At 40.1% G+C, this 25,547-nt stretch overlaps 2 protein-coding genes across 8 annotated transcripts in view; both read left to right on the forward strand.

The window, feature by feature from the left end:
- Positions 1-89: 89 nt before the first annotated feature.
- hpf1 (histone PARylation factor 1) lies at positions 90-5,762 on the forward strand. 2 transcript variants are annotated; one of them, XM_086034721.1, is made up of 8 exons: positions 90-214; positions 1,319-1,502; positions 2,110-2,296; positions 2,464-2,562; positions 3,384-3,537; positions 3,812-3,899; positions 4,759-4,931; positions 5,485-5,762. In XM_086034721.1, the coding sequence occupies exons 1-8, from the start codon at positions 176-178 to the stop codon at positions 5,617-5,619; spliced, it is 1,059 nt and encodes a 352-aa protein (XP_085890847.1). In that variant the 5' UTR covers positions 90-175; the 3' UTR covers positions 5,620-5,762. The 2 variants fall into 2 exon arrangements, with proteins under 2 accessions (XP_085890847.1, XP_085890848.1); XM_086034722.1 differs by having other exon boundaries at positions 146-214; positions 1,322-1,502.
- Positions 5,763-6,721: 959 nt separating this feature from the next.
- Positions 6,722-25,547, forward strand: part of ank2a (ankyrin 2a, neuronal) — an 87,342-nt gene continuing 68,516 nt past the window's right edge. For 3 of the 6 annotated variants that reach the window (XM_086032396.1, XM_086032400.1, XM_086032399.1), the window contains exon 1: positions 20,837-21,401. In XM_086032396.1, coding sequence (XP_085888522.1) covers positions 21,276-21,401 — 126 coding nt within the window. In that variant the 5' untranslated portion in view covers positions 20,837-21,275. Of the gene's footprint in view, positions 7,120-20,836; positions 21,402-25,547 lie in introns of those variants that run through there. The other 3 variants (XM_086032402.1, XM_086032398.1, XM_086032401.1) reach the window with 2 other exon arrangements.

The following is a 25,547-nucleotide window of genomic DNA, read 5'->3' on the forward strand; positions in this document are numbered from 1 at the left end:
TAATACTACAATGTTGAGTTTACTTTTGTTAAAAAATGCAAGGGGTTTGAACATACCTGTATTTATTTACTCACATTGTCCTCTAGATGGCAGTAGTTCTTTTACGTAGGGCGCAGTGGCTGTATATTATATTCCGTCGAGGGAGAACTCGGTCAAGCGACCGTGGGGGAAAAAAATGACAGGGCGCGCAAAAAGAAAGCCCAAATCCATTCAGGTAAATTCTCGTCACCTTACCCTTCCTCCTTTGTACACACGCATACTGATTCAAAAAGTGATACTCACGCTGGAGAGTTGATGCACGTGGTGTTTCGAATAGGTTGCAAAGTGCTTCGTGTTTGGGTCTGTTTGGCATGCTGTCTGGACAGCGGTGCACCAACATGGCAGCAGCACGGCACAGAGCGGACTCGTGGGCAAAAAACATAGAAATAACGGCGTCACCGTTTCGCAGCTATTGTTGACTTGTCTGTCTCGTGTGTGCTGTAGCTCAATGAGAATGCATGGTAGTCATGAGTTACAAAATGCTCTATACGCCGCTATTGTGCTAGCAAAACTAATCAAATATACTTTACTCGAAGCTATGATTTATGTCCTTCAAGGGAATGGGTAAGCCGCCAGTGCCCGCAAAGCATTTTCTACACGTTCAAAATACAATTTTTACAACACAAACTGTAAAACAGTATTTGTTTCATTCATTAGTAATAATGTCGTTGTGACGCCATATTCGTTGCGGATATTTCGGTTGAGCCTCTTCCGGTTTGGCGAAGTACGACAGCCGTGCCTTGACTAAACAGCTGAGGCTAAGATTTTTTTTTTTTCAAATTCCAAAAGCAACACTATACCATATAAATGGTTGTGTTCCAATGTCCTCTTTGACATCAAAGTACCTAGAAATCAACTCTACATTTGGATCACATTAGATTCGCCGTAGACTGGGAAAAGGTACCCAAAACATTAAGCAACCGTACTTTTACACTGAACATTTTTAGTGCTTTGTGGATTTTGAAACATATAGCCTTTACACTAAAAAAACAAAACAGAAAAGAACTTAGGTACACAGTACACAATGTTAAATATTGTCTAAATGGAAATGTTCATACTAATACAATACAATATTTTTTTGTTTATACTGTGCATTTCATAACAGATAGAGCTGTAACAAAGCACTTTACATACAAACAATAAAAAGGCCATAATACAACAAGTGGAATCAATAAATTAACAAAAAACACTATACAATAGACACCGGTAAAGAACCGAAAATTTCAGGTATGTTGGCATACATTGGATTGCAATTTCTCAGTTGCTCTGTTTTTGTCAGGAGTCGGGAGAAGGCAATGGAGAGGTGAAGAAACTGTGTCTTGATGATGTCAAGACCCCGGCCCCGTCTAAGGTGTCTCCACAGCAACGTGATGAGATGCTGCAGCTCTACAAATTGCAAATGCCTGAGGACCTGTACCATTTCTGGGATTTGTGCAAGGAGCTTTGCCCAGACAACCCCTGTGGTAAGATCATCGTTGTTCTAACCACTCTACCAGTGGACTAAGTTAACTAACTAACTAACTAACTTGCAGAGATTAATACATTGGGTTTTTAATTTTGGGATGGGCTAATGAATTACGAGTCCAGTTTTACAAGGAACGGCATAAGACAAGTGATCCTAATTTATTAAAATACTTTACAGCACAGGTCACCATAGTTGGGCCCTTGATTAAAATCTGTTAGTAGGTAAACATGCTGAATCACATGACCATAGAAGGACTGTAAAAGTGTGTTTTTCTCTAAATGGGCCTGTGTTATGGAAAATAATTATTTAGCAAGCAACAGCATAACATTTTTGTTGTTTATTTAGGCCACCTGATACAGTATACATACTGTTAGTTACAGCATACAATACAGTTACGCAAGTAGGATTTATGATTGAACATAGTTTAAAATCTCAATATTTAGATGTTAAATTATTAATTAAATATGAAATAAGCTATTTTACAAAAAGAACATCTTTAAATACATCTGCGCTTAACTCTACAGAATATTGCATACAAGCCTCAGTGGCCACTCTGTATATCTACTAATGGATAATTTATTTACAATATACATATTTTTTTCTAGGTGCCCTGAAAGACACACTTGGTTTACAGTTAGTTGGTCCCTTTGACATCTTGGCTGGAGCTCACAAACACTGCAAAAATGCCTCTCCTAACTTCCACCTTCACTGGAGGTATTTCTACGACCCACCAGAATTCCAGACCATTCTACAGGGCAGTGGAGAAAGCCAGCATCACATCGGCTACTACAGGTACTAAAATTTACACCTTACTTACCTCTGGAAATGATTTAACTTGGTCAGCTAAAGTAACAGCTCGAGTGAACAGGCTTTCTGGCAAGGGAGAAATGGACACAACTATTAATCATTGTAAAACATATGGTAACTACGTGTTTGTTTCTTCTTCAAACTTTTAATAGAGATAATCCAGACTCACTTCCATCCTTTGTTGGGGAGAACGAAGCCAAGAAAGGCTGCACTATAACACAGATGGGAGACAACGTGTTTGCTGCTGTTCAGTAAGTACTGTTAGAGCTCATGCCATGCTTCCTTGCTTAGCAGACCAAACAACACTCCTTGTTAGAGACCAATCGTATTGTAATCGATTAACTAAAATGATGTGATTGTAGAAAGCGATGTCAGCAGTTCAAGTAACTACAGGCAGTGGGAAAAGGCAAAAATATGCTTTTGGTGCTATGAAAGCTTGGTGGAAGAACATTGGCTACATTTACATGGACACATTTGCTCGGATTAAAAGCCTGATCGGAATAAAAATGCTTCATGTACACGCCCCGTTCGGAATATTCTGACTCGATCCAGCCAACGCCGATCAAGATTTTATTCCGAACGAGAGAGGTGGTTTATGTCGATTGATAATCCGCTCGGTACGCATGAAAACACTTATTCCGAAATTTCGGAACAAAACGACTTTACCGTGCATGTCCGTGATGTAAGTATATGCGTTTCTGTTATTCCTGCAATAGAAGAAGAGCGAGCGAAACACATGGTAAATGGGGAAAAATATGCAAAATGATGCTGACGTTTAAAGTAGAAAAAGTCGCTATGGCTTCTCCGTCAGTGACAATCTGACACTACGTCACTGCCGGACGCCCATTTTGATGACATTTTTGTTGTGTGGTTGGGGGGGGGGACCTAACAGGCCGACAGACTAACTGATGTGCTTAACTGACTGACAAACTGCCGATTACAATTCAAAATGACGGACTGACGACTGACAGACCAACGAAATTTAGTAAAATGCCCACTTCTGGACCATCTGTATTCTTTGTGTAAGTCAAGACACACTTTGAACTACAATATATGTTTTACTGCTTGACAGTCTGTTCCTGCTAAGGAAGAAGAAGGAGAAGGGCAGGCAGAAAACGGGGGAAGACAATTTAGAAAGCCTGGCGGCAAAGCTGAGTGAGCGAGCGGAGACTCTAAACTTGTCTCTAGAGCAGAAGACCAAAAGCATGAAGCAGCGGGACAAGAAGGTATCTCCCCCAAAGTTAGTCGTGTTGTAACCTCACTCATACTACACCTAAGCTTACTGTATGCCCTCCTTTTATGCTTTTCAAAATACATTTGTGATGTTTGCACTTGTTCGTGTGGTATATGTTTAGCATAACGAGGTTAAGTGTCTTTCTTTCCGTGGGACATTGGCAACATTATCACATCACATCAAAGCCGCCCCCAAGGATCACGCTTTAAATACTAATATTTAATACTTTGATGACCTGCCGAAATGACATCTTAAATTTTCCCTAGGTTGTCACCAGAACATTCCACGGTGCTGGCATTGTTGTACCTGTTGACAAGAATGATGTGGGATACAGAGAACTTCCAGAAACTGACGGTCAGTCAATACGTATACAGTGGCACCTTCATTTACGAGTTCTATTTACTCTGATATGAATTCAATTTCCTCATTGAAGTTGAAATGCTATTAATCGGTTCCAGTAAGTTTCAGTAAAATAGCCCTATATTGGAAAGAAACAAGAAAAAAAAGGTTTTATACCGTTTAATTACTACATACACTGTAGTATTTGTGTATTCGAGATCTGCCTTTAACGTGGAAGTCAACTAAAAAATTTTGTTTGCAAAATTATGTTCTGTGTGGCCCCATTAGTCTAATGGGACGGCTCAGCTTGCGAAAGTCACATGACCAAACTCAGCAAGCAGGTGAGCTGTGATTGGTCATTACCTGAGCTCTAAGCAACTGTGGCATTTTGACTCGACAGCAAGTGGCAAAATGGGCCCTGCCCGAGATGGACAAAAACAGGTGGATTTTGCTTCTTAACTCATACTCCACAAACACGATATTAATCAAAATATCAAATTTAGACTAGTGCAGCTGCATAGAACATAGTATTGTAAAAAAAAAAAAAAAAGACTTGACTTCCACTTTAAGGGGTGTGGCCTAGTGAGGGACATGAGGAGATGAAGCAGGTCAGTCTGTGTGTATTCTTTTGGTTTTGTGTCTGACTCCCCTCGCCCCACATGCATTACACTAACTTTATTGCTAAAAACACCATAAAATATTGGAAAAAAAAAATGAGACTATGCAAATCCATGGCTGCCAAACTGCAAGTAGGTGGGGGAGTCCAATGTACTTTTGAAACTGTAATAAGGGAAGGTCCCTGTGTCCTTCCGCATTAGCGATCTGTATGGTGCTTTTGAGGAATTATTCTTTCGTCTCTTTATTCTGCATCCAGCTGCTCTGAAAAAGATCTGCAAGGCCATTGCCGAAGCACGGAATGATGAGGAGCGCGTCAAAGCCTTTGGTCCTCTCCAGGAGATAATCACGTTTGTTCAGTTTGCCAACGATGAATGTGACTACGGTATGGGCTATGAGCTCGGAGTTGACCTTTTCTGTTTCGGATCCCACGTGAGTATTGTGGAATAAAATGTGCATGCAATTTGGGCAGCAACTAACGATTTTTTTAATCATTGATTAATCTGTTGATTTTGTCGACTAATTGACAATGGGTTAAGAAAGACATTTCTTAATACCTACCCCTTTGTTCCAAAACAGGGCATTATTTCAAATTGACAGTGCAGAAAATGTACTAACATACATTTGATTATTGTTCAGTTACTGATGTAGTCCATAACATGTCAAAAAATAGGCAAAAATGTTTTGGGTTTTTTTGTTTGTTTTTTTTAATCATTTTTTTTTTAAATGTTGCACACATATAATCAGTCTGCTTTCATGGAAGCATATAGAAAATATAAATTACATACTTAAATTCAGAGGATTTTTTAAATTACCGGAACATAGGGTCTCAAAACCTTGCACGCCTACATGCTATTAAATTCTACTTCCCGTTCATGCTTATGTTACTCGCTTCAGTTTAGTTTTGTTCTTAAAGGTAGATAACGACAATGTGAGAAATTCTGGTCAAACTTATGTCATTAATTGTCTCCTCTTTCTCCAATAGTACTTCCACAAGGTTGTCAAGCAACTTCTACCCATGGCCTACAATTTACTAAAAAGGAATTTGTTTATAGAGATTCTGGAGGCCCACCTCACCAGCCGTAGCCATGACAACCTGGATCAGCTCTCATCTTGTTAAATATGTCATGAGTACATCACAGTCCATTTCCCCTCCTTGTGTGTCAATGTTCATCAACCCTGGTTTTATTGGTGCTGCTGTTATTAATTGTTTGTTCGTTGTTTTTTTTCCAATGTAAAATAAAGTATTTTTTATATTTTTAACATTGGTCCTGTCTTTATTCTTGATAATGTTTTGTAAATATATGATCACTGCAATATGTTGACATTTCATGTTTCCATTGTAGAGTGACAACATTTTATAGGGCACGTGTCTTGCATAATTAGAAGACGTAGTCATTCGTTTAATGATCGTGATCCCATGTGGAAGAGTCAGGGGGCAGTGTTATACAGTTAACGGTAGCTGAATGACTCGCTAAAAACAAGTCTGCAACTGAAGTTGCACTGCTAGCCATTCACTAAACGCAATGTGTAGACCTAAATGAATGCAAACGATATAAAACGATCATTAAATTTACCATTTTAAGTTCTAGGTTGTGTGCCTAAACTTAGTGAAACTGGATTTAAAAAAAACGTCTTTGTCCAGCCATAACGCATGCCACTTTGCTCGACTGTACCCAAGACTTATTGATTTATTATTATTATTTTCCTGGCAGCCGACATTAATTCTGTTGCTCCGTGAAGGGACTCAGGCCAAGGTGGGGGCGTAAGGACACAAGGAGGAAGCTTTTATAAGCTTGCTGAACCCAGTGTACCTGGCACCTATGTATCTCTGTTTAATAAAAACAGTTTTTTGATGTGAGGACTCCACAAGCAATTAACTTTTCCCTCCATGGACACTGCAGTAGAATATATGAGGGGTGGAGGCACCCTTCGCAAAACAAGAATGCAATGGGTCCCGCATGTCGTTGCATTTAAAGTCCATCGGCGATAGGTGAATTACACAAGGTCCAGTTTGAAAAGTAACGTGTAACCTCGCCAGATGTTTCCATAAGGGACTACGTTTTCTTTCCTCTACAACTGCGTAGTGTAATTTGGGGGAAAAGAGAAAATACAAGCTTTATTTGATGCCTGATACAAATTGTTTTGATTTGGTATGTTTGAGTTTTCAGAGTTACTGATTGACCCTGAAAGCATCATCGATTCTGCAGCGTTTCGGGGAAGCGCGTCAGAGGCGCGTTCTCGTCCACGCGCTCAAGCCACAGAGCAGCATCCCATGAACACAGGAAGCGCTTCGTTTGCCTTTTAAAACAACACCAGCGTTTGTCCTCCGTCGTCACAGACTGCTCACAACGCCACGGGATGAACACCTGCGAGCCGTGTGGATTCTGAGGCCCGCGCGCTGACATCCATCTTGGACCGGCTCAAGGACCCCCCCCCCCCCGCGCCATTCCTCGACTTTTGACCGCGTCGCTCCCAGCTGCAGACAGACAGAATGTCCAGCAGCCCCGAAGACGCTTTCTCCGGGGGCGGCGGCTCCGACTTAAAACTCGCCTCCTCGAACAACTCGTCCCCGGAGGGTGGACAACCGCCGCCGCTGCACCAGGGCCGAATACGGCAGGTGGGTGTCAACCGGTCCGTGGGACCGCTCAATGATGCTGAGGTGGCATCAGTGATAGGCGTTGCCGTGTCTTCTCACATCTGCGCAACTCACGTATACCGCCACCCAGATGTTACAGTTACCATGTGTGGAGAAGGTTCTTTACAGTGAAAACAACTGCGATGAGTGATTGTGTATCAGGGGGAGTGTCGGAGGTAACTGAGCGAGTTGTCAACAACACAAGGCCTGTACCGACACTATAGTCCCCATTAAGAGAGGATGAGACACTTGCAGTTTGCATTTGTGTCCAAACAAGACCTCCATTATATAAAATGTCAACATACAATTAGCCTGGAGGACCTGGTGTAGTCATGTGTATTTATTTGGTGATGTAAGGCAGTTGATTGTGGATGTTTTTTTTCCCCTATTATGTTTCTGCCTTGGCACTAATGTGATTTCAGTAATGGACTGTAGTGCTAAGCACACTTTACTACTCCATCATTGCTGGGTGGGGCCACTGAGCTCACTTACTGTACTTGGATGCGATCAGGAGACTTGAGTATGAAAAAAACCTTGAAATATTAATTGCTATGATTTCATTCAGTCTTCGCGATGTAGCATGCGCCATAAAATTAAGATTTTCATTCTTCTATAGCTAATAATACCTGGAGCCTAGCCACCTTTGTGCAGTCTGCTCGCATCGTCACCCAGAAAAATGTTTGTTTTCTTGTTGTTGTTGTTGTTGTTTTAAGACTTTTGGTTCTCAGCTTGTTTTTTAATCACTGTTTGGAGTTATATCCGTTTTGTCGTGACACAATAGCAGAAAATACACGCTGATTTATAGGACATCAGGGTAAATGTTTGTAACTTTAAATGTGCATGGTTGTAGTGCTTTAAAGCGTTCCACCCCAGTGACAAGTCAATGCAACTAAAACTACTTTTTTTTCTGAGAGTGTCGTGTTGACAGCATGTAGGACAGCCAGTATTTTGTGGATGTGTAATCAACTTTCCCCAACTGACCCTACCATGTGGTCATGGTTAATAAACACAATTAGTCCCCTTTCCTTTAGCCCCAAAAATACTTTTATATACACCAATATTTGGCACGTGTCCCTCGAAATTCTTTTTTTTTTTAAACTGAACATATGTAATGCTTGATGGAAGCAGAAGTGTCTTCTATGATCCAGCAATAAACTGCTTTTGCCTTACAGTTGTCATAAAAGTCACTCCAGTCAGATTGGCGCCTTAATGAAGGATCAGCACAACAATTTTTCCCTTAAACCTGGGACTTAGCATTAATTCAAATGACAGGCTGGAAATATGCATGTTTTTTTTTTTTTTTAAGACTCTAAATTGTAGTTAAGTGTGGATTTAAATGTGCAGGGTTATTTGTCCTTCTGTGACCTACGATTGGCTGGTAACCAGTCCAATATGTACCCACATCTTGCCCTCAGTCAGCCGTGTTAGGCTCCAACACACCCATGACCCTATTCAAGACGAGCAGTATAGAATATGGACTCCTTCAGTGATGTTTGTTTTCAAAGGGTCATATTAGGGCTGTGCAATTAATCGAAATTCAATTACACTTACAATTATTACACTTCACGATTACAAAATTGGCATAATTGTAAAGAAAAAAAAAAAGATTATTAATATGCATTCATATCCAACTTTGTTTACACACAAGGAAATTATACTTGAATTTATACATTTCCACTTTTTATTTTTGCTTTTTAATAACTAATTCTATAAAATTTGTTTGGAACTTACATAGTGGTGGTGTTTCAAAGAAATTTATTTGTCTTTATATTTTTTGCGTTTAAATATTTCCTTGTTTTGTACCCAAAAATAAATGATCGTTTGAATAATCGTAATCGTGATTCCTATTTTTTTCATAATCGAGCAGCCCTAGGTCATACGCTAAATGAACATTTTTAGATTTTAGCCATGTTGAAATGCTAATTCCTCACCAAAACCCCCCCCAAAGTGGTGTTTTCCTCCATTCTATTCACCAATCTCGGAGCATTCCTGCTCTCTAAACACCAAATGGTGCCTCATCCTTGAGTTTGACACATGCGTCAAAGAGAATATTCATGTTTCCAATTAAATACCCTCTGCTGTCTGAATTTCGAGCTTGTCCATTTTCTGTGTGAATGTGATGATGTTGCAAGGTGACGAGTTTTGTGAGGATGCTGGTCTCAGGTGGCGGAGAACATGAGAGTAAACAAGGCAAAGCCTTTGAAAGGGCAGAGATGCTTCAATATAATGAATGCAGTCATCACTCATTGTAACAATAGCAGTCAGCAGTGTAAAGAAGAATGGCGACGTGGAAACCGTGTGATGCAGTACACGTCCTAAAGACAGATAGCTTCGTCTCGGCCAAGTGTGCGCGCAAATGTTGACTGTTCGAGAACAGACAACAATCTTTGTTCGAGTTCATCTCAAATGTGTTTGGGGTTCTTGCTAGACGTGCAATAATGAATCAATTAATCGTATAGAGACCTCATTTAACTTGAAATTGTCCAAAATTACATTCCAGCTTCTCAACAGTAAATATTCTTAGTGTAAGCTTCTGTGAAAGCAGTCTGATTATACAACGGGACCACAATTTTTGTTGCGTTAGGTCCGTCTGTCTGTCAACTGTATTTAATTTGGATAATTTTATTTGAATCATTATTTAAATACATGTTTTTTTTTCTTTTTTCTATATTCAATTGCAGTATTAGTGTTCAAATTGTGCATAATGATAGAGTAGCTTATAATAATACTGTATATCCTTTTCTGAAAATAAAACCTCTTTCTCATTTTGACGAACACTTAGGCCTACTATGCTACTGCGGTTAATTGTTGGTCATAATTGGTGATACTTGGAGAGCAGAAGTATTTCTTTTCGGTGGTACTTGGTTTAATGTATGTATGGATGGATGGATGGATGGATGGATGGATGACTGCAATTTTGCAGCATTTGATACAGATGCTGATTCTCCAGATAGGAAGGTCTGGCGCTTGCCAGCTTCTAGTCAAACATTTAAAGACGTTTTCGACTAGACAACATGACCTATTTCTTTCTTGGGAGGAAGCAAAGTTTTTCTCTGAGTACTGTTTTTTTTTAAAATAGCTCCTCCTTCACCAAATGCACTCCTGACTGCCTGCACCTCTTGTTATATACTACGGCTTATCCTCACTTCCTCTCACTGCCTTAAATCGTGACTTGAATCATTTTTTATTATTTACCCTTCATTTCTCATTGTCTCTGGCTTTCTTCCCAATATATCCATCACATTGTCTATTCTCGCCATCACCTGCCTTTCTTTCTCCAGTGTGGTGGGACTTTTGCAGGAAAGAATAATGCACGGAGACCTGGATCCCCATTACTTTTCGCTTTCATTAACTATTGCCGCATGCTCAACCACAGCACCGCAACAGTCTTGCATTTTGTGAAGCCTCACGCGGATGTTTGCCAAGTTGTGGTTTCTGTCTGATGTACGCATGTACACATACACACATTAATAGTTGTAGTTTGTATTTAAAAGAGCAATAAAATAGTCTGAACAGCTCTCAGGAAAAAAAAAAAAAAAGTAACCACTGAAGTAAGAATCAACGGACGGCCTCCAGCACTGGAAGGAACAGATGTGATTAAGATCTGTGTAGAATATATTTAGACATTATCTTAGGTATATAAATGGCTTGATAATTCTAATTTTGACTGATTAACTCTGCCAAGGAGGCAATTTCTTTGTGTGTCCGTCAGTTTTACGTAAAGACAGTCAGGATCGGGCGATTTTCATCGAGTCAAAGTATACAGCGTGACTCAATAGAAATATTTACTTTGTGGGCTGATTTGAAAAATATTTTCTCTTTTTCAGTTAAATATGGTGTTCCATAGGAGATCAATTTAGGGAAACTGGGATTACTTTGGAGGAGTTTTGCATATTAAGGATTGTAAGTCTGATCAAATTCAATACGTGAAGTAATTGGGTGGATGTGGGTTGACGTTTGAGTTTGACATTTATTTTAGCATCCAATTGAAAACATAGAGGAAAACAGAAGTGTTCATATCTCCATAGCCTTTGAAGCTTGAAGCAGCCTGGCGCCAGACCTGACGCAATGTGCCACAGCAGACTTATTGTTATCTGGTTTCTTATAAGTGTCCGGTGGCTATTAGAACTGTAATAATATTCCCGTCTGCAGTCCAGAATATTTACAGAGCATCTGCCTGTTTATATTTGGGTAGAAATGCCATCGTGTCACTCCGGAACATGAGCTGTATACTTCATAACTATCTTAGGTGACCTAGTTATGATGTCATCTTACTTACCCTCTCAGGAACGTTTGGAAGGAAGCATTATAAATTAGGATTGGCCTAACTTGTATGTTTTATAGAGTAAAAAATGTTCATGACAATCAGCACATACTAAATCAAAATATCATTTAAAGAGGGAGGCAACCCCCCAAAATGTTTTACAATATTATGCTCTATGTATCACCACGGGTCTAAACATGGCATTCTGTTTACTATTACGTTTGTGGAGTATGAGTTAATCAGTTAAAATCCACCCGTTTTTGTCCATCTTTGTCCATTTTGCCACTTCCTGTCGACTGAAAATGACATCACAGTTGCTCAGGGGTTAGGTAACGACCAATCTTGACTCAGCTCCAGAAAACAGGTGAGCCAAGATTAGTCGTTACCTGAGCCTTGAGCAACTGTGATGTCATTTTAAGTCGACAGAAAGTAACAAAATGGCCGCCCCCTGAAATGGACGAAAATCGGCGGATCGGCTGTGCAACTCATATTCCTTAAACATAATATTAATCAGAAAGCCGTCTTTCAACTAGTGGATGCACATAGAACACATTTTTGTCAAGAATTGTTTGGGGTTGACTTTTTTTCTTTAAGAACACGTATTTAATGACCACCTCTGTGAGCGATAAGGATACACTGTATGGAACACCAACAAAGGAGACAGTGGAGATTGTCATATTCCATAGAGGCCAAGTATTTTTTGACCTGCCGCAGGACACATTTAGATGTGAATTATTCATTATGGCCTTCGCGTTGTGTTTCCTGCTGGAGATGAGCAGGAAGATAAAGAGGATGGCTTGTGATCAATTGCCGTCTTAGAAGCTCTCCCCCACTGCCTAAATGTTGGAAGCCTCCCACCAGAAGCTCAGAGCAACTCTCATCACGGTTAGTTATCGTTAAACAGATCTATTAGAAAGATGAAGTGCTCATATTTTGTTTAATTGCCTGCCTTCATGAACCCTTTTTCCCCAGTGTGTGTGTGTGTGTGTGTGTGTGTGTGTATGAAGGCTTCACTCAGGCTTCCGGGTATGGCTGCGTTGCTGCTGCAGTGAGCATTAGGTCACACGCTTCACTATTTGTGATACATTCAACTTGGAGGTGAAATCACTTTATGCCTCAGTAAATTGAGCCAGCTGACGCCAGATGAGATCAGCCTTCCGATGGGAATATAGTCTCTCTCTTTTAAATCATTTTGCGCACAAACAGTAGTTTGGAACGGTAAAACAAAATCAAAAGTCACCCAGTCTCCTCTTTTTATGGTCATATGATGTATTCCACGTAAATGATAGTTGATGGACTCGCAACCGGTCCAGGGTGTACCCCACGGCTCCTCTCACCAAAAGTCAACTGGGCTAAGCTCCAGCTCATTTTAGCCTGAACAGGATACACGGTTATAGAAAATGGATGTACCCTATGTGATTGCAACTTAATGTATATAATAGGAATGACAATACAGTACATATTAAAATATGCACCTGGTAAATAAAAGTGAGATTGAGCAGAGGGCCCTCCTTGCAGTAATAAGCTACAGTACCTGATTATTTAACTCATTCACTGCCATTGATGAATTTACTTGTCTTTTCACAGTCCAGCCATTCAATCCCAGCAATGTATTTTTATTTTTTTCTAATTTTTTCAAACGTTAGGCTAAAAGAGGGTCTGAAAATGTCTGTAGATGAATGAATGAATCGACTCACTTTATTACAAGATTAGAAATATCAGTGTGAATGTGATTAGTACATGTATTGCAGGTTGGAATAGGATTTTTTTTTCCTAACTGATGATTAGTGAGAAATTTAATTAGGGCGACACAGAACGACACTTTCCTGCTTTTTCGATCCATACAAGATTGCATTGTGATTAGCAATTGTTCATTAATGACTTGGTCTACACAGCAGTATTCTCAGCCTGCTCACAAATGTCCAAATTTGTCCACTTTTGCTGCTAACGGTTTTAATTCTACTTTCGAACCACTTCAGCATTTAAACGAGCCTTTTTGAGGTATTTTTTCCCCCTCCGTTGTCCCAACACGCAAAACAGGAATATGGTTGTTGAGTTCCCACTGGGCTATAGCCTATAGGGCCTGTTCTCTTATTAATGTGAATGGCAATCAGACATCATACCCAAGGGACAAGCGTTATACTTCAAAGACAAAGTCAAATATTAATAGAACGACTATAGCAGCCCAAAGGGACCTTATTGATATTGGTTATACTTGCATGTTTTGCATTCGACTGACAGTGGCGTGTCATATTTAACAACGCATAAATCAGGTATTATTTGGAGGAAGTGAGGAATGTTCTTATTGGCGTAAAAACCTGTGTACGCTGCGTATTTGACCATATAGATTCTTTTAGACTGCTCGAGACTACTTTGCTGTGGGGAAGGAAAAAAAAAGCACTGTGATGTATGTGGCTCGATGTAGCAAAAGCAATCAGTTAATGCGGCGCTCTGCCTGGAAGGCTGCTGCTCGTCTGCCTGTGCACTGGGAAGCCTTGTTTACTCAACGGCAACAACACTGAAGGACGTCGTGTTACTGATAATGTCATCCATCAGATGTTTCGGAAAGCTGTCTAAGCATGACTTGGCTGCTACAGGGTGTGGTCTTTTAGGCTGACCCCCCCCCACTACACCCACCCCTCCAACCTGTTTTCTCCAGGGACCTCCATCAAGGTTTTTAAGGCCCCTGCTTTCCCCCCCACCAGCCTGGTCTCCATGTTGTTTCATGGGCGTGGTCCCACGGGGGTGGCTCATGTACCACGTGGTGTTAGATTTGATTCAGTGAATTGGTTTCATGGGAGAGACTGCTTGCACTCTGCGCGCTTTACGACCCTGACCTTTTAAAGCTATGAGAGGCCCGTAAAATGACATTTAAATCATATCTGCGAACGCATGCATCCATTGCAGGAATCGGGAGTGTGTTGGTTGTGTTGGCGCTAGCAAACATCATTTAGAGGCTTGTATTTTAGTCCCTACCAATATTTACAAGAATTCCTGTCATAAAAGGGCTTGGCTGTCGATGGCTAACAGTCATCGATCGCCGAGTCTGGGCTGGTGTGACATCATCGCCGTGAGGGGCCCTTCCACCTCTAGGAAATTACACACAAACACTGCCACACCCAGTACTTCGCCAAATTGTCTGTTCGGCCAGTTAAAAGAAACATCAATTAAAGCTTTGCTGGGAAAAAAATAAATTAAGCTTTATTCACAGAACCGTTTTGCATTCTGTCTACTATCAGTCCGTCTGGCTGTCAATAATGTCACCTCACAAGTCAAGCTCAGTCCGTTCTGGGAATGGTTCCTCAAACGTGTGTCAAACTCAGATTCAGATTCTGTCCACCACATCATTTCATGTGGTTGACAAAGGCAAATCACGTGTGTCGACTTCCTGTGTCTTGCTAAAATACCAAAATTGCAAATTGTCTTAAATGTTAATAATAGAGAGATATTCCAAACATTTTTCCCCTTTCAAAACAACTTGAAAAATAGTTGAAAACTGGATTCTGTTGCGTATATGTGATAATGAGGTATCGTACATTTATATGGGTTCAACGTCATAATGCAAAACTATGATGCGGCCGGTGACAAAAATGAGTTTGCCACCCCTGCTCTGACACATCAGTTTTTCCATTCAGAATAATAGAAATACAAATAGTCTGATCCAGGATTGAAACTGCCACCTTAAAAAAGATTTAGGTATAGACATGAACTGTCATATAAGTGTGAGCATTAACACCCAATGTCAGGGGTGCCCTTAAGCTAGTCACCACCCCTCCAACACAAAATATACAGCAGAGTGTGAAGTGAATTTCTCCTTGGGTGATTATGATGAGTATGAAAAAAATAAAATAATTACATTCAAAATATATTTATCACTCAATCTGTGGTAATATTATGAATAAATTACTTCAACGTCTAGTGCATCTCTATCCAATGTTACATGTACAGTATTTTCCACCTCTGTAACATTTGGTGACTTTGGTAATAATCAGCTCTTGTGCAAGCCTGACAAACACACACTAAGACTGGTACAGTACGGTTAAATCTTTTTCAGGCATCAGTCATGTGATACAGGCTCGCAATCAATATCCTGAGGGGAGAGAACATCTGCGTATAAATTCATTGCGGGCGCTCCCATGTCTCCAGTATAGATTGTGTAATGCCGTATCTTGTAGGAGGTTATGTTTCCATTAGGAAGCTCTTGAGTTTGATGGATGTGTGTGCGTAGTGGTTTTGCGCACTGTGATGGGTGCAAAAGAAATACAAAAAAAATAATAATACTTATCATTTTGGGATATCATTGATTATGTCATGCTCTTGCCAGGAGTTATGCAAGATTATTACCACTCTGAATGTCCGATAGGGAGCTGTAGCTGATGAGTGAGGGACAAAAGTACAAAAAGAGAAGCTACTGTACTTCGCTTTGCAAATTTTCTATGCTAAATGTCGAAGCTCGACCGGAGGTCTGACCTTCAATAAATGGAATACAGTTGTCGGGACATAAAAATGTTTACTTCAACATCCTAATGGTTTGCTTTTAATGTAAATATAAGTTAGGAACAGAAGGATGTGTTTGTCTCATATCTTTAAATTTATGAGTAAAATTCAAATTGGAAGTCAGTATTTAATTTGAAAGCAAGGATGTGATTTCAGTAATGTATAATGATAATGATCATAACAATATAGGTCTGAGTTGGAAAATAATTGTGTAATAATCAGAATTGCACTGCTGATGAGGCCATCCAGTATATTTGGTTGCCTTTTTGATAAAACAATGACATGTTAAATACATGAAGAACATTATAATAAACAAGTTGCCCTGATATCCTACATATATTTAACATTTCGCAGTGATTGGGTTAATGTCTAATATCGTGAACACGATTTGTCCTTGCTTTCCTCAAGAGATGCTAACGAAAATGGGAAGCCCTTTCAGATCATTTCCGGCATGTAAGTGTCTTGCTCTCGCAAGCGTAACCTGGTTAACATTATGTCTCCCTTAAGCCTAACCAATGTAAGAACTAATGAAAACGAGCATTTCCGATGAAGGGAGCAGCGGTGAGCGTTGGGGGTCGTCGTCGTGTAAAACGCACGGCCTTTTCAACGTCTAAACGAGCAGTCTCAAAGCAAGACCCTCCCTCCATTAAATCACGGATGCATTGTAATGCTGTCGGATCGCCGTGAGTCAGAGCTGCACCTCCATTAGCGGCAGGACACATCATAAACAACAGTCATAATAATATCAGGAATATTCATAATAAAATGCAGCCGATGTTTCTGGGTTATTTTAAGGAATCGATCTTAATTGTAAAGCACAACAAGCTTGTTTTTCTCCTCACTGTGAAGTCTGCAGGTTTATTCTAGTTCAGGTCAGAATGTTCTAAAAATAAACCTGCAAGATGCTTAAAGGCAGTTGAAGTTAGATTGTTGCCTGGTGATGGAGCACTCTTTGCATGTGTGAATGTGTCTGCGCTTTGGGGGTGTTTTCATTGTTGTAATAGTGCTTAATTGCCACATGGTGGAGAGTTGAAATATTCAACACTAAGTGGCAGCACAAGTGCTGTGAAACACTGAATGTAGATGCATTTTAGTTTTCTATTCTCGCATCGATACACGATAATCAGGGTGTGGATGCTGGCACAGTTTGACCTTCATACTTTATAGTTTGATTGTTTTCCCATCATCGTTATCTGAAAGTTAGACAGCAGACAGAATGTGTTAACCGCTTCATAACAGGATCAAAAAGCCTTAAAACCTTACCTTAAAGTGGAAGTCAACCCAAACATATTTTTTTTCCAGAATATGTGCTATGCAGGCCCACTAGTTGAAACAATGCAATATGATTAATATGAAATATGAGTTAAGCAGCAAAATGCAGCCACTTTTACCCAACTCAGGGGGCGGCCATTTTGTCACTTCTGTCAATTGAAAATGACATTGAAGTTGCTCAGGGCTCAGATAACAACCAATCACGGCTGACCTGTTTTCTGAAGCCGAGCCATGATTGGTCGTTATCTGAGCTCTGAGTAACTGTGATGTCATTTTCACTCACACAGAAGTGACAAAGTGGCCGCCCCCCGAGTTAGCTAAAAATGGGTGGATTCCTCATATTCCACAAACATATTCTGGAATAAAATATGTTTGGGTTGACTTCCCCTTTAAATTGGATACAGACACTTGCCATGTACACTCACTTACCACTGCAACCACTCAAACTTCTTGGATGAGATCCTGCTGTATGCTGAGAAGAAATAGACTTTATGAAGGTAATATTGCTAAGCTTTTGATGTGCAAACTGCAATCAAAATATTGATCAAAACAAGGCATTTATTAGCATTCATTATCTTTGTCAAGACAGAATTGGTGTTGGATCTCATTAGATTGTGCGGGTATACCTAGTGAATGTATCCTCCGTTTAGTCCGGTAGGTATTCTCCTAAATGTCATTATCTCATGATAGGAATGCAATGGAAAGGATCAATAATAGACATTGATCAGCACTTGATGCATACACGCAAAATGTATTGTAGTAATAACAACACACACGCATTATTTATATAAAATTGAAATCCTATACTTTTTTTCCTCCCAATCTTGCACAATCGTTGAACCTAAGGGATTCTGATCCTTGTGTGTCACCCAAGCCCCACCTCCTCTTAAAACACACATACAGCAATCTACTCTTAGTGCACTATTTTAGGATCAGCTTACATGCTAATCGATCCGTTTATTGATTTTTCTCAGTGAAATGTGGGCCCGAGATGGGCATTACAGTAACTGTGGCTGCATTTAATTAAACTTTAAGTAGGTCAACTACTTTAATGTTTGTAAAGTATGAGTCACAAAAATGTCACATACTCAATTTGGGATAAAAAGACAGGCTTCTTGGTCAGAACTGAAAGATGGAAGGTGGGATGGATTTGTATAAATACATTTAAAAAAAAAAATAATAAAATATATACAGTATATATTGTTTTAGGGTTGCCTTCTAGCCCGGTGTGTATTTGAATATTATACCTCCACTGCTGAGCTTTTTCAAATTATGGTCACAAGCACTGCATAATATGCTTGAATTTGATGTCACCAGCAGGAGGCGCTAAAGGTGCAGCTCTCGTCCACAGGAAGGTTCATCCTCTTCTGCCTAGTGCAAGTCCAGCATACAGTGCTAGCAGATAACAGTCACTAATGGTGGAGTGATTCAGCATATTAGCGCCGGTCAAGATTGATGACATTTTGTTTTGTTGACTAAAACTTGTAACCGTAATTGGACAATTTGACAAAGCACTTGACACACATGTACACTTATTGGCTTGCGGGCACACATCCGCTCAACCTGTCAAACCACGTTCCCTCAGTGGTGTGGAGGGTGCAATGCAGTTGAGATGCAGACTGAGCCACTTAACTACCATGCTTGGGGGGGGGTAGGATATCAGCAAGTTGTCAGCAAGCCAGCAATGCTTGTCCACTGTTGGCACCCCTCTTGCAGCCTAAGTGGTATGCGCCATCATCTCTGCCGGTTCATAGAAAGACACTGTGTACCCAAGTTCACCCTCTGTCTCCCTCCTCTTCTTCCTATATGCCTTTGATGCATTCTTACAGCATCGAAGGGGGCGGGGTTGGGGGCATTATGTTGTATTGCGCAAATGATTGATTTCAGCCGGATGACAAGAAAAGATGGCAAGTAATGTAAAAATTGCTTCTCTTGCAACGAGCAGCCGTTTATAGTGATTTATCTTACGGAAGCCTTCGAAGCTACAGATTCAGCACACTGCAATTCACTACAAAGATGAGGGCCAGAAGCAGTCATGTGAATCCAAAGATAGCTTGTCAGACACGTTTGCATTTTAAGGGGGCAGTCTGAGGGTAGCTTCTTTGATACGACCACTAGGAGGCGCTATATTGAGAAAATTGTACATCGTGCCTCTGTTCAGTCTGCGCAGGGTTTGAGGGGAACGTATTCCACGTGACACCCTGGTGACCTGTCAATCACAGTGGTGTACACATATAAACAAGCATCTCTCAACGCTCACTTTCCCAATGTGGTCTTTAATTAATCCAACAATAATGTTTTGGATTGTGTGAGAAAGACTCAGATAAAATTTCCAGTGCGTTACGTTGCAGCCATATTGGACACGGAAAAGTGAAGTGATTATGAAGATGCCTTGTTCATTTGCTGTTTGGAGACGTATCAACCGTTTTACACTCAAAACCAGAAATTTACATATTGCACAGAAACGGCCACCCCCTCAAGGCGGTGTCTGCAGCATAAATTAAAAAAAAAAAAAAAGGAAAATGATCTTCATTTTAGATGCCAAAAAGGTTGTGGTGCGGTGTTTTCTTTTTTCTGTATGAAACAGGTTCAAATGGCTCCTTCAGTCGCCGACGCCTGCCCTATACTAATACAATACAATTTTATTTATGTAGCACATTTCATAACAGCTACAGCTGTAACAAAGCACTTTACAAACAACAAAATAGCCATGAAGCAACAAAATGGAATCAATAAATTAACATAATGCCCAGAACTGGACAGTCCGCCTATGTGACGGACCGGTCCGTCTATCCGCCTATGACAGCCCATTTTGTAGGTTTCAGTCCTTTGCAGATTACATTGGCTCTAAAAAAAAATATATTTTTTTTTAAATCACACCATTGTTCTTTAGATTTGCGACTGGTATTTCCTAACACAAAAAATAGCTACTATGATAATATTAGATAATAATTAGATTACTTTTTTTTACGCACGGGCCTCTATGGCACCACCCATGTCGATAGGTGTGCTCTCATATATCATACTGAACAAAACGTCATACACACTGAAGGACGTGTTTCACTATTGTCTATGAGAGTGTTTACATTGTGGATGTGTGAGAGTCTTTCAGCATTGTGTGAGTGAAAAAACAAATCAGTTGCGGGTATGAAAGCAGAAGCCCTGTTTCACTAGTGTGTGTCAGCGTTTCATTAGTGTGCGTGAGAGACTTTCAGTAGTGCCTGTGATTATGTGCGTGCGTGTGAGAAGTAATCCTGAATATTGCCCCTGATGGCCCCTCATAATGAATTATTACCCTCTAAAGTAATCAAGCTTTTGACTTCTCATGCCACACCGTAAGGATTTCTATTTTTTTTAAATGTGTGTTTTTGACACAAAAGCAGAGAGATTAGCTTTGGCTGTAGCGGTAGTTTGACTGTTGGCTTGCAGCTGCGCTAAACCCCTTACACACTGAAAACTGCAAACGCGCACATGCACACACACAAATGCATTGCAGAACACACGTTTTAAAGCCACATCTGTTCACATGGAAAGAAGGGTTTTCATGTACTGTACATCTGGACTGGGTCATATCCTGTGCGTATGTGTGTGTGTGTGTGAGGTTAAATAATGACCGAATGGATGAGTCTTACTGTCATCATTCACCACCCCTTTTCTGTCATTATGTCCTTCCCTCGTGCTTGGTTGGACACACAAATGCTTCATTTGCGCTCTGCATAACTAGATGTGTGTGTATGTGTTTTGAGATGTGAAAATCCTCCAGCGTTATCCTGTGGGAGCGTCTTCATTTTTCTACAAGGACACAGTGAAGATAAAAGTAAAGGATGAGAGGAGTTGAAGGGGATTTTTTAAGTCGGATAGTCCAGTAGGGGTCATTTTGGAGACACTTCCCTCACAGGATTTTTTTTTTTTTTTTAGATCCTAAAGTCCAACTTGGATTAATTTACATCAGAAAACGTTCTGTCTTTTCGCTTTGAACTTTAAGTATTAAAATACTTAATACATAAGGTGTTATTGGTACTTATTGGCACCTGCTACGTTGAGAGACATTTTTTGCACTTATTCATTGATTGGTAGAGACAGTCCTAGTTAGGAAATTGCAGTCATGGCCCATGCTGCTGCCCACTTGAAGAAGGCGCGAGAGCTCGAGCTTCATCCAGAGTACAAGGCGCTGCAGAAAGCCCGGGAGAGGCGGCGGCGCCAGCGGGAGAGAGCTGAGCGAAAACGGCAGGTAAAGCACGTCTGTCACAGCTATTAATCAGAATAGTGGGGGCGCATAGAACATATTCCAAAGAAATGTTTTGACTTGACCTCCCCTAATGCGGGAAAAAAAGAAGAGTTTATTCTCTTACGCATAATAAACCCAGTGAGATGTTGCACAATACACTGAGGTCTGACATGAGGCATATTTTTGAAAATATTAAGTTTGTTGTTTGATGCACTGTTGCAATGCAGAAAAGCAAATTGTGTTAAGTATCAGTGCTCAAGCACGTCAGTTCACTTGAATCATTATCACGTCATGTCAAGTGGCCAATTACAAAAGCCTTATCTGAGATGAGATTCAGATGAGCGATAGCACACTAATAATAGGTACGATTTCGCAGAGATAACTCAAGTAAATATAGAGTTCAATTTAAACGGATGATTTTATTTAACTGGGCAAAAATCCAGTCCTTCCTGGCCCTGTGTGGGAGATAATCATGCAAAACCATCTAAAATCAGATGTTTAATTTCACTGAATATCCATAGCTGCTGTTTGTTTTAGCCACAAAGATAAGAAGCAGCATTTTCATACAACATAAAATCAGAATGTGGCCTAATGTACGCTAAAGTTAAGCTTGCATTTTAATGATACTGCATTGCAGTTAAGATGCTTCAGTATTAGCATATACACAGGAAGAGTCTGTATAATCCAGTATCATTCGTTAGATGACTGACAAATCCTGTACAGTAGTACAGATTACAGCTGCTTTTCAATCAAGTCAATCTTTGTTTGGAATTCTCTTTTGTCAGTATACTCTGGACACGCACACACATTCGCATATATTTCCATATGCCACGGATGTTACTCATAACCAGATTAAGAGTACTTGCCGGAATGGTGTTGTTGTTATTAGGTTTAGTTCATTGAGAGTTTATTTTGTATTGTCTGGGATGTCCTCTTTCATTGGCAGTCCTTGAATGCACCTTATGCTCATTCAAAAGTGAAACTGGTGTTTCTGCTTTTTGCCTGTTGCAACTTCTAACAGCCTGTGTATCGGGTGTGTATCGCTCAACAGAAGACAATTCGATACGTTTTTTTTTATATATGGGTTGAGAAACGATTCAAGGATAGTTGGATTTGAAAGTGGAATGATTTGATTCTGTTCGATTTAGTGGGATTAGGATTCAATTCCATATGGTACGGATCAGTTCGAGAGGGTATGATGCAATTACTTTTTTGTTGTCATTTTACATGCATTTATATGTACTTTTTAGTACTGTAAATGAGTACTGTAAATTAGAGCTAATACCCTGCACACACTCTGACAATGAGAGCGCCACTGCCACCTATTGTAGTGGATATGCAATTACACTTTATTCTAGTACAGTGGAAAAAAAATAAACCCTCCCCCTATTTAGGAAGGACTGTGCTAGAAGCATGGTGTAGATGTTTTATGATCCTCTCGTCTTAAGTGCTTTGCTGCCATCTTGTAGCATCAGCTTGTCTAGATGGCACTGTTGGTTTAAAAAAAAAAGGGTAACTCAGTGTGCTTTCAGCCATATGTTGAACAGAGAGTGCCATCTTGAGGGCTCAATAAACAACCACTGGTTCATGAATCATTTTGAAGCCTCATTTTCCCATCACTACTCACTCCTAGAATTCTTCCACAGTCTGATTCTGGAGTACAGTTTTCAATTATTTGAATATATAATGAATATTTTATTTAAAGCAACACTGTGTAACCTTAAGTTTTCATTGATTATGGCGGCGCAAAAAGTGGTAGTGTTTTGAGTGAAGTCAACCGCATTTCCCATGAGCGCCAGCGGCGCAGCACATAGTGTACTGTCAGGAAATCCTGAGCTCTCGCACGGCTGCATTTGGACATATCTGTTTCTAGTGGCTGTGTTTAGGATAAATGGTGATGATGTCGTGAATCAAATTGTGTCTAAACAATATACTATAATGAAGTTTTGTCTTTATAACGAATGGGGAAAGGAGCGAAGTGTCATATGGTGTAAAGCAGTCTGCATATTTGTAGGTTTTTTTTTGTGTGGCAGGGTTTTTGGTTTTCTCCTCAAAGTTGCCTAGTGCCAGTAAAAGCGATACAGAACCCCTCAGGCCATGACCATTCATCAGTTGTAAGTCGATGTTTCATCAGAAGAGTTATGAAAATATTTTGTTAAGGTCAAGTACTTACACGGTGTTGCTTTAATATGTTTCATTTGATATTGCTAACATACTTATTGCATCATTTCCTACAGAAGATACCGATTCAACAAATTGAAACTAACTCCAAATTTGTCCGGGGCGTGAATAATTTGGTGTTTCACCGTAAATGGTAAATTACTTGTATTTTAAAAGCAGTAAAACCCAAACCAAGCCATGCAACAGACACCCAACCAACTGTGGTTTTCCATGGTGTTTCCATAAGATTTCCAAAATACTGAAACCGGACCTGTGTCATTTGTCCAGGCGTGACCTCCTGCACCCCATCATGACTTTTGACGTTCCTGAAGAGTAGTAGTAGTGAAGTCCGTGCACGCTCCAGTCCAAGTCAAGCCCAGCTGTCATGCACGCCACTCTGGGCACACACAATGGTGGAAGAGACGGTCTGGAAGGGTAAAAATAACCAAGGCAGGAGAGTTGACAGTTGTTATCATGCTGACTGGGAGAGAGCATTGGTAGACGAAGAGGAGGCTGGACTGTGGGCCTTGGCGAGAACTCAGAATATGCCAGGGAAATGGGAGGCTGAAGGGTCTTTTGGCTGAGAGGGGACAGAGTGATGTTATTACTGAACACTGTGGATGAGATTCAGCATGTAGCAGCGGCGGGTTGAAAACATGGACACATTTAATGTCCTGTAGGATTTATCGACCATTTGTCAGCCTAATGTCCGGAAATTGGGCTTGAGTGGGAAGACTTGCACAGAAGGATTGCGTATCAAGTCACTTTCAGGTTTCAGTTTTCAAGTTGACAAGTGACTTTTGGACCTAATTTGCTCATCATGGGCAACGCGGCAACTTGTATGTCCTGTAGATCAGATAAAATCTTAAAAACTACTTGGAGTGAACAAGATTTGAATCAACAAGGCGACCTGGGCGGGGCATCTGGATCTAATGAGTCACTGGTAAGAGACCAGTAGGTTCTGTTTCTGTAATGTACTTTTTTTTCTTGACTTCTTTTTCCACAGTCAAAATGGATCTTTTACATGAAAGGTGGGCTTTGTCTGTGAGTTGTGAAATCTCATGTGATAGTTGGCCCTTGTTCCTGCACAGGGGGTGTGGCTTTATGCCATATGCAATTGAGTTTGAGTCTGATGTTCTGAGAGTTTGACAGTTTGCATAATGTAATTTGTACAATCTGTACTTAAATACCAAGTCAAAAAACTAAGAATGCATATTAGAGTACATTAGCATAAAGAATAAGGACTTTAAGTAACAATTTGCTAATGTTTTGCACCCGGCTGTGGAAATGCTAAACATGAACAAAACTTGAGTAATCCCATCATGTCTTAAAGTAAATATTGTGTCATTTAACTCTGTTATCGCACTACATGAGAGATGACCTGGCTGGTCCACCAGTATTACAGACCACTGAAGTATGTGATCTGGGGTTGCTAAGGCGATTGCATGTAGGCTATGTGCTCCATGAAACAAGCCAGTGAAGTTGTTATGTTAAGATACATTTTGCATGTATTGCTCATTTAATTTTAATTTCCAGATATTTTTTTTTTCATGTTGTCATATCTGATCAAACAGTCTGATGCCTGCACCCATTATGCAACTGTATATGTAAGTTTATGTGCAAGCAGTAATACCCATGAGTGTGCATGGATTGAATGTTATAAAAAATATTTTTGTCATGAACATATTAATTCATTCACTGCCATTTACAGATCCACTTTTACCGTAAGGTTTGAAAAAATGTGAAAAAAAATATAAATAAATTCCAGAGATTGAATGGTTGGACTGTGAAAAGACAAATAAACACGTAAATGGCAGTGAATGAGTTAATGATAGTAATAATGATAAGAAGAAATATGTGATAACATAACAACGTGATAAAATACTAAAACAAAATATATTTAAATGCAGCAATGTGCAACTGCGCACAGCAGGAAGAGTAATGCGTTAATAGTACTGTACTGAAACTGGAATTTATGTTAACCTAATG

This window comes from Filicampus tigris, chromosome 6, assembly GCF_054856515.1.
Source record: "Filicampus tigris isolate MCC_2025a chromosome 6, RoL_Ftig_1.0, whole genome shotgun sequence".
Lineage (NCBI taxonomy): Eukaryota > Metazoa > Chordata > Actinopteri > Syngnathiformes > Syngnathidae > Filicampus > Filicampus tigris.

Bases quoted from the DNA above. Each gene is read 5' to 3' on its own strand.
- hpf1 (XM_086034721.1), top strand. From the start codon at position 176: ATGACAGGGCGCGCAAAAAGAAAGCCCAAATCCATTCAG. The intron at 1,503-2,109 runs GTAAGATCATCG...ATTTTTTTCTAG, and splicing joins TTGCCCAGACAACCCCTGTG to GTGCCCTGAAAGACACACTT. The intron at 2,297-2,463 runs GTACTAAAATTT...AACTTTTAATAG, and splicing joins CATCACATCGGCTACTACAG to AGATAATCCAGACTCACTTC.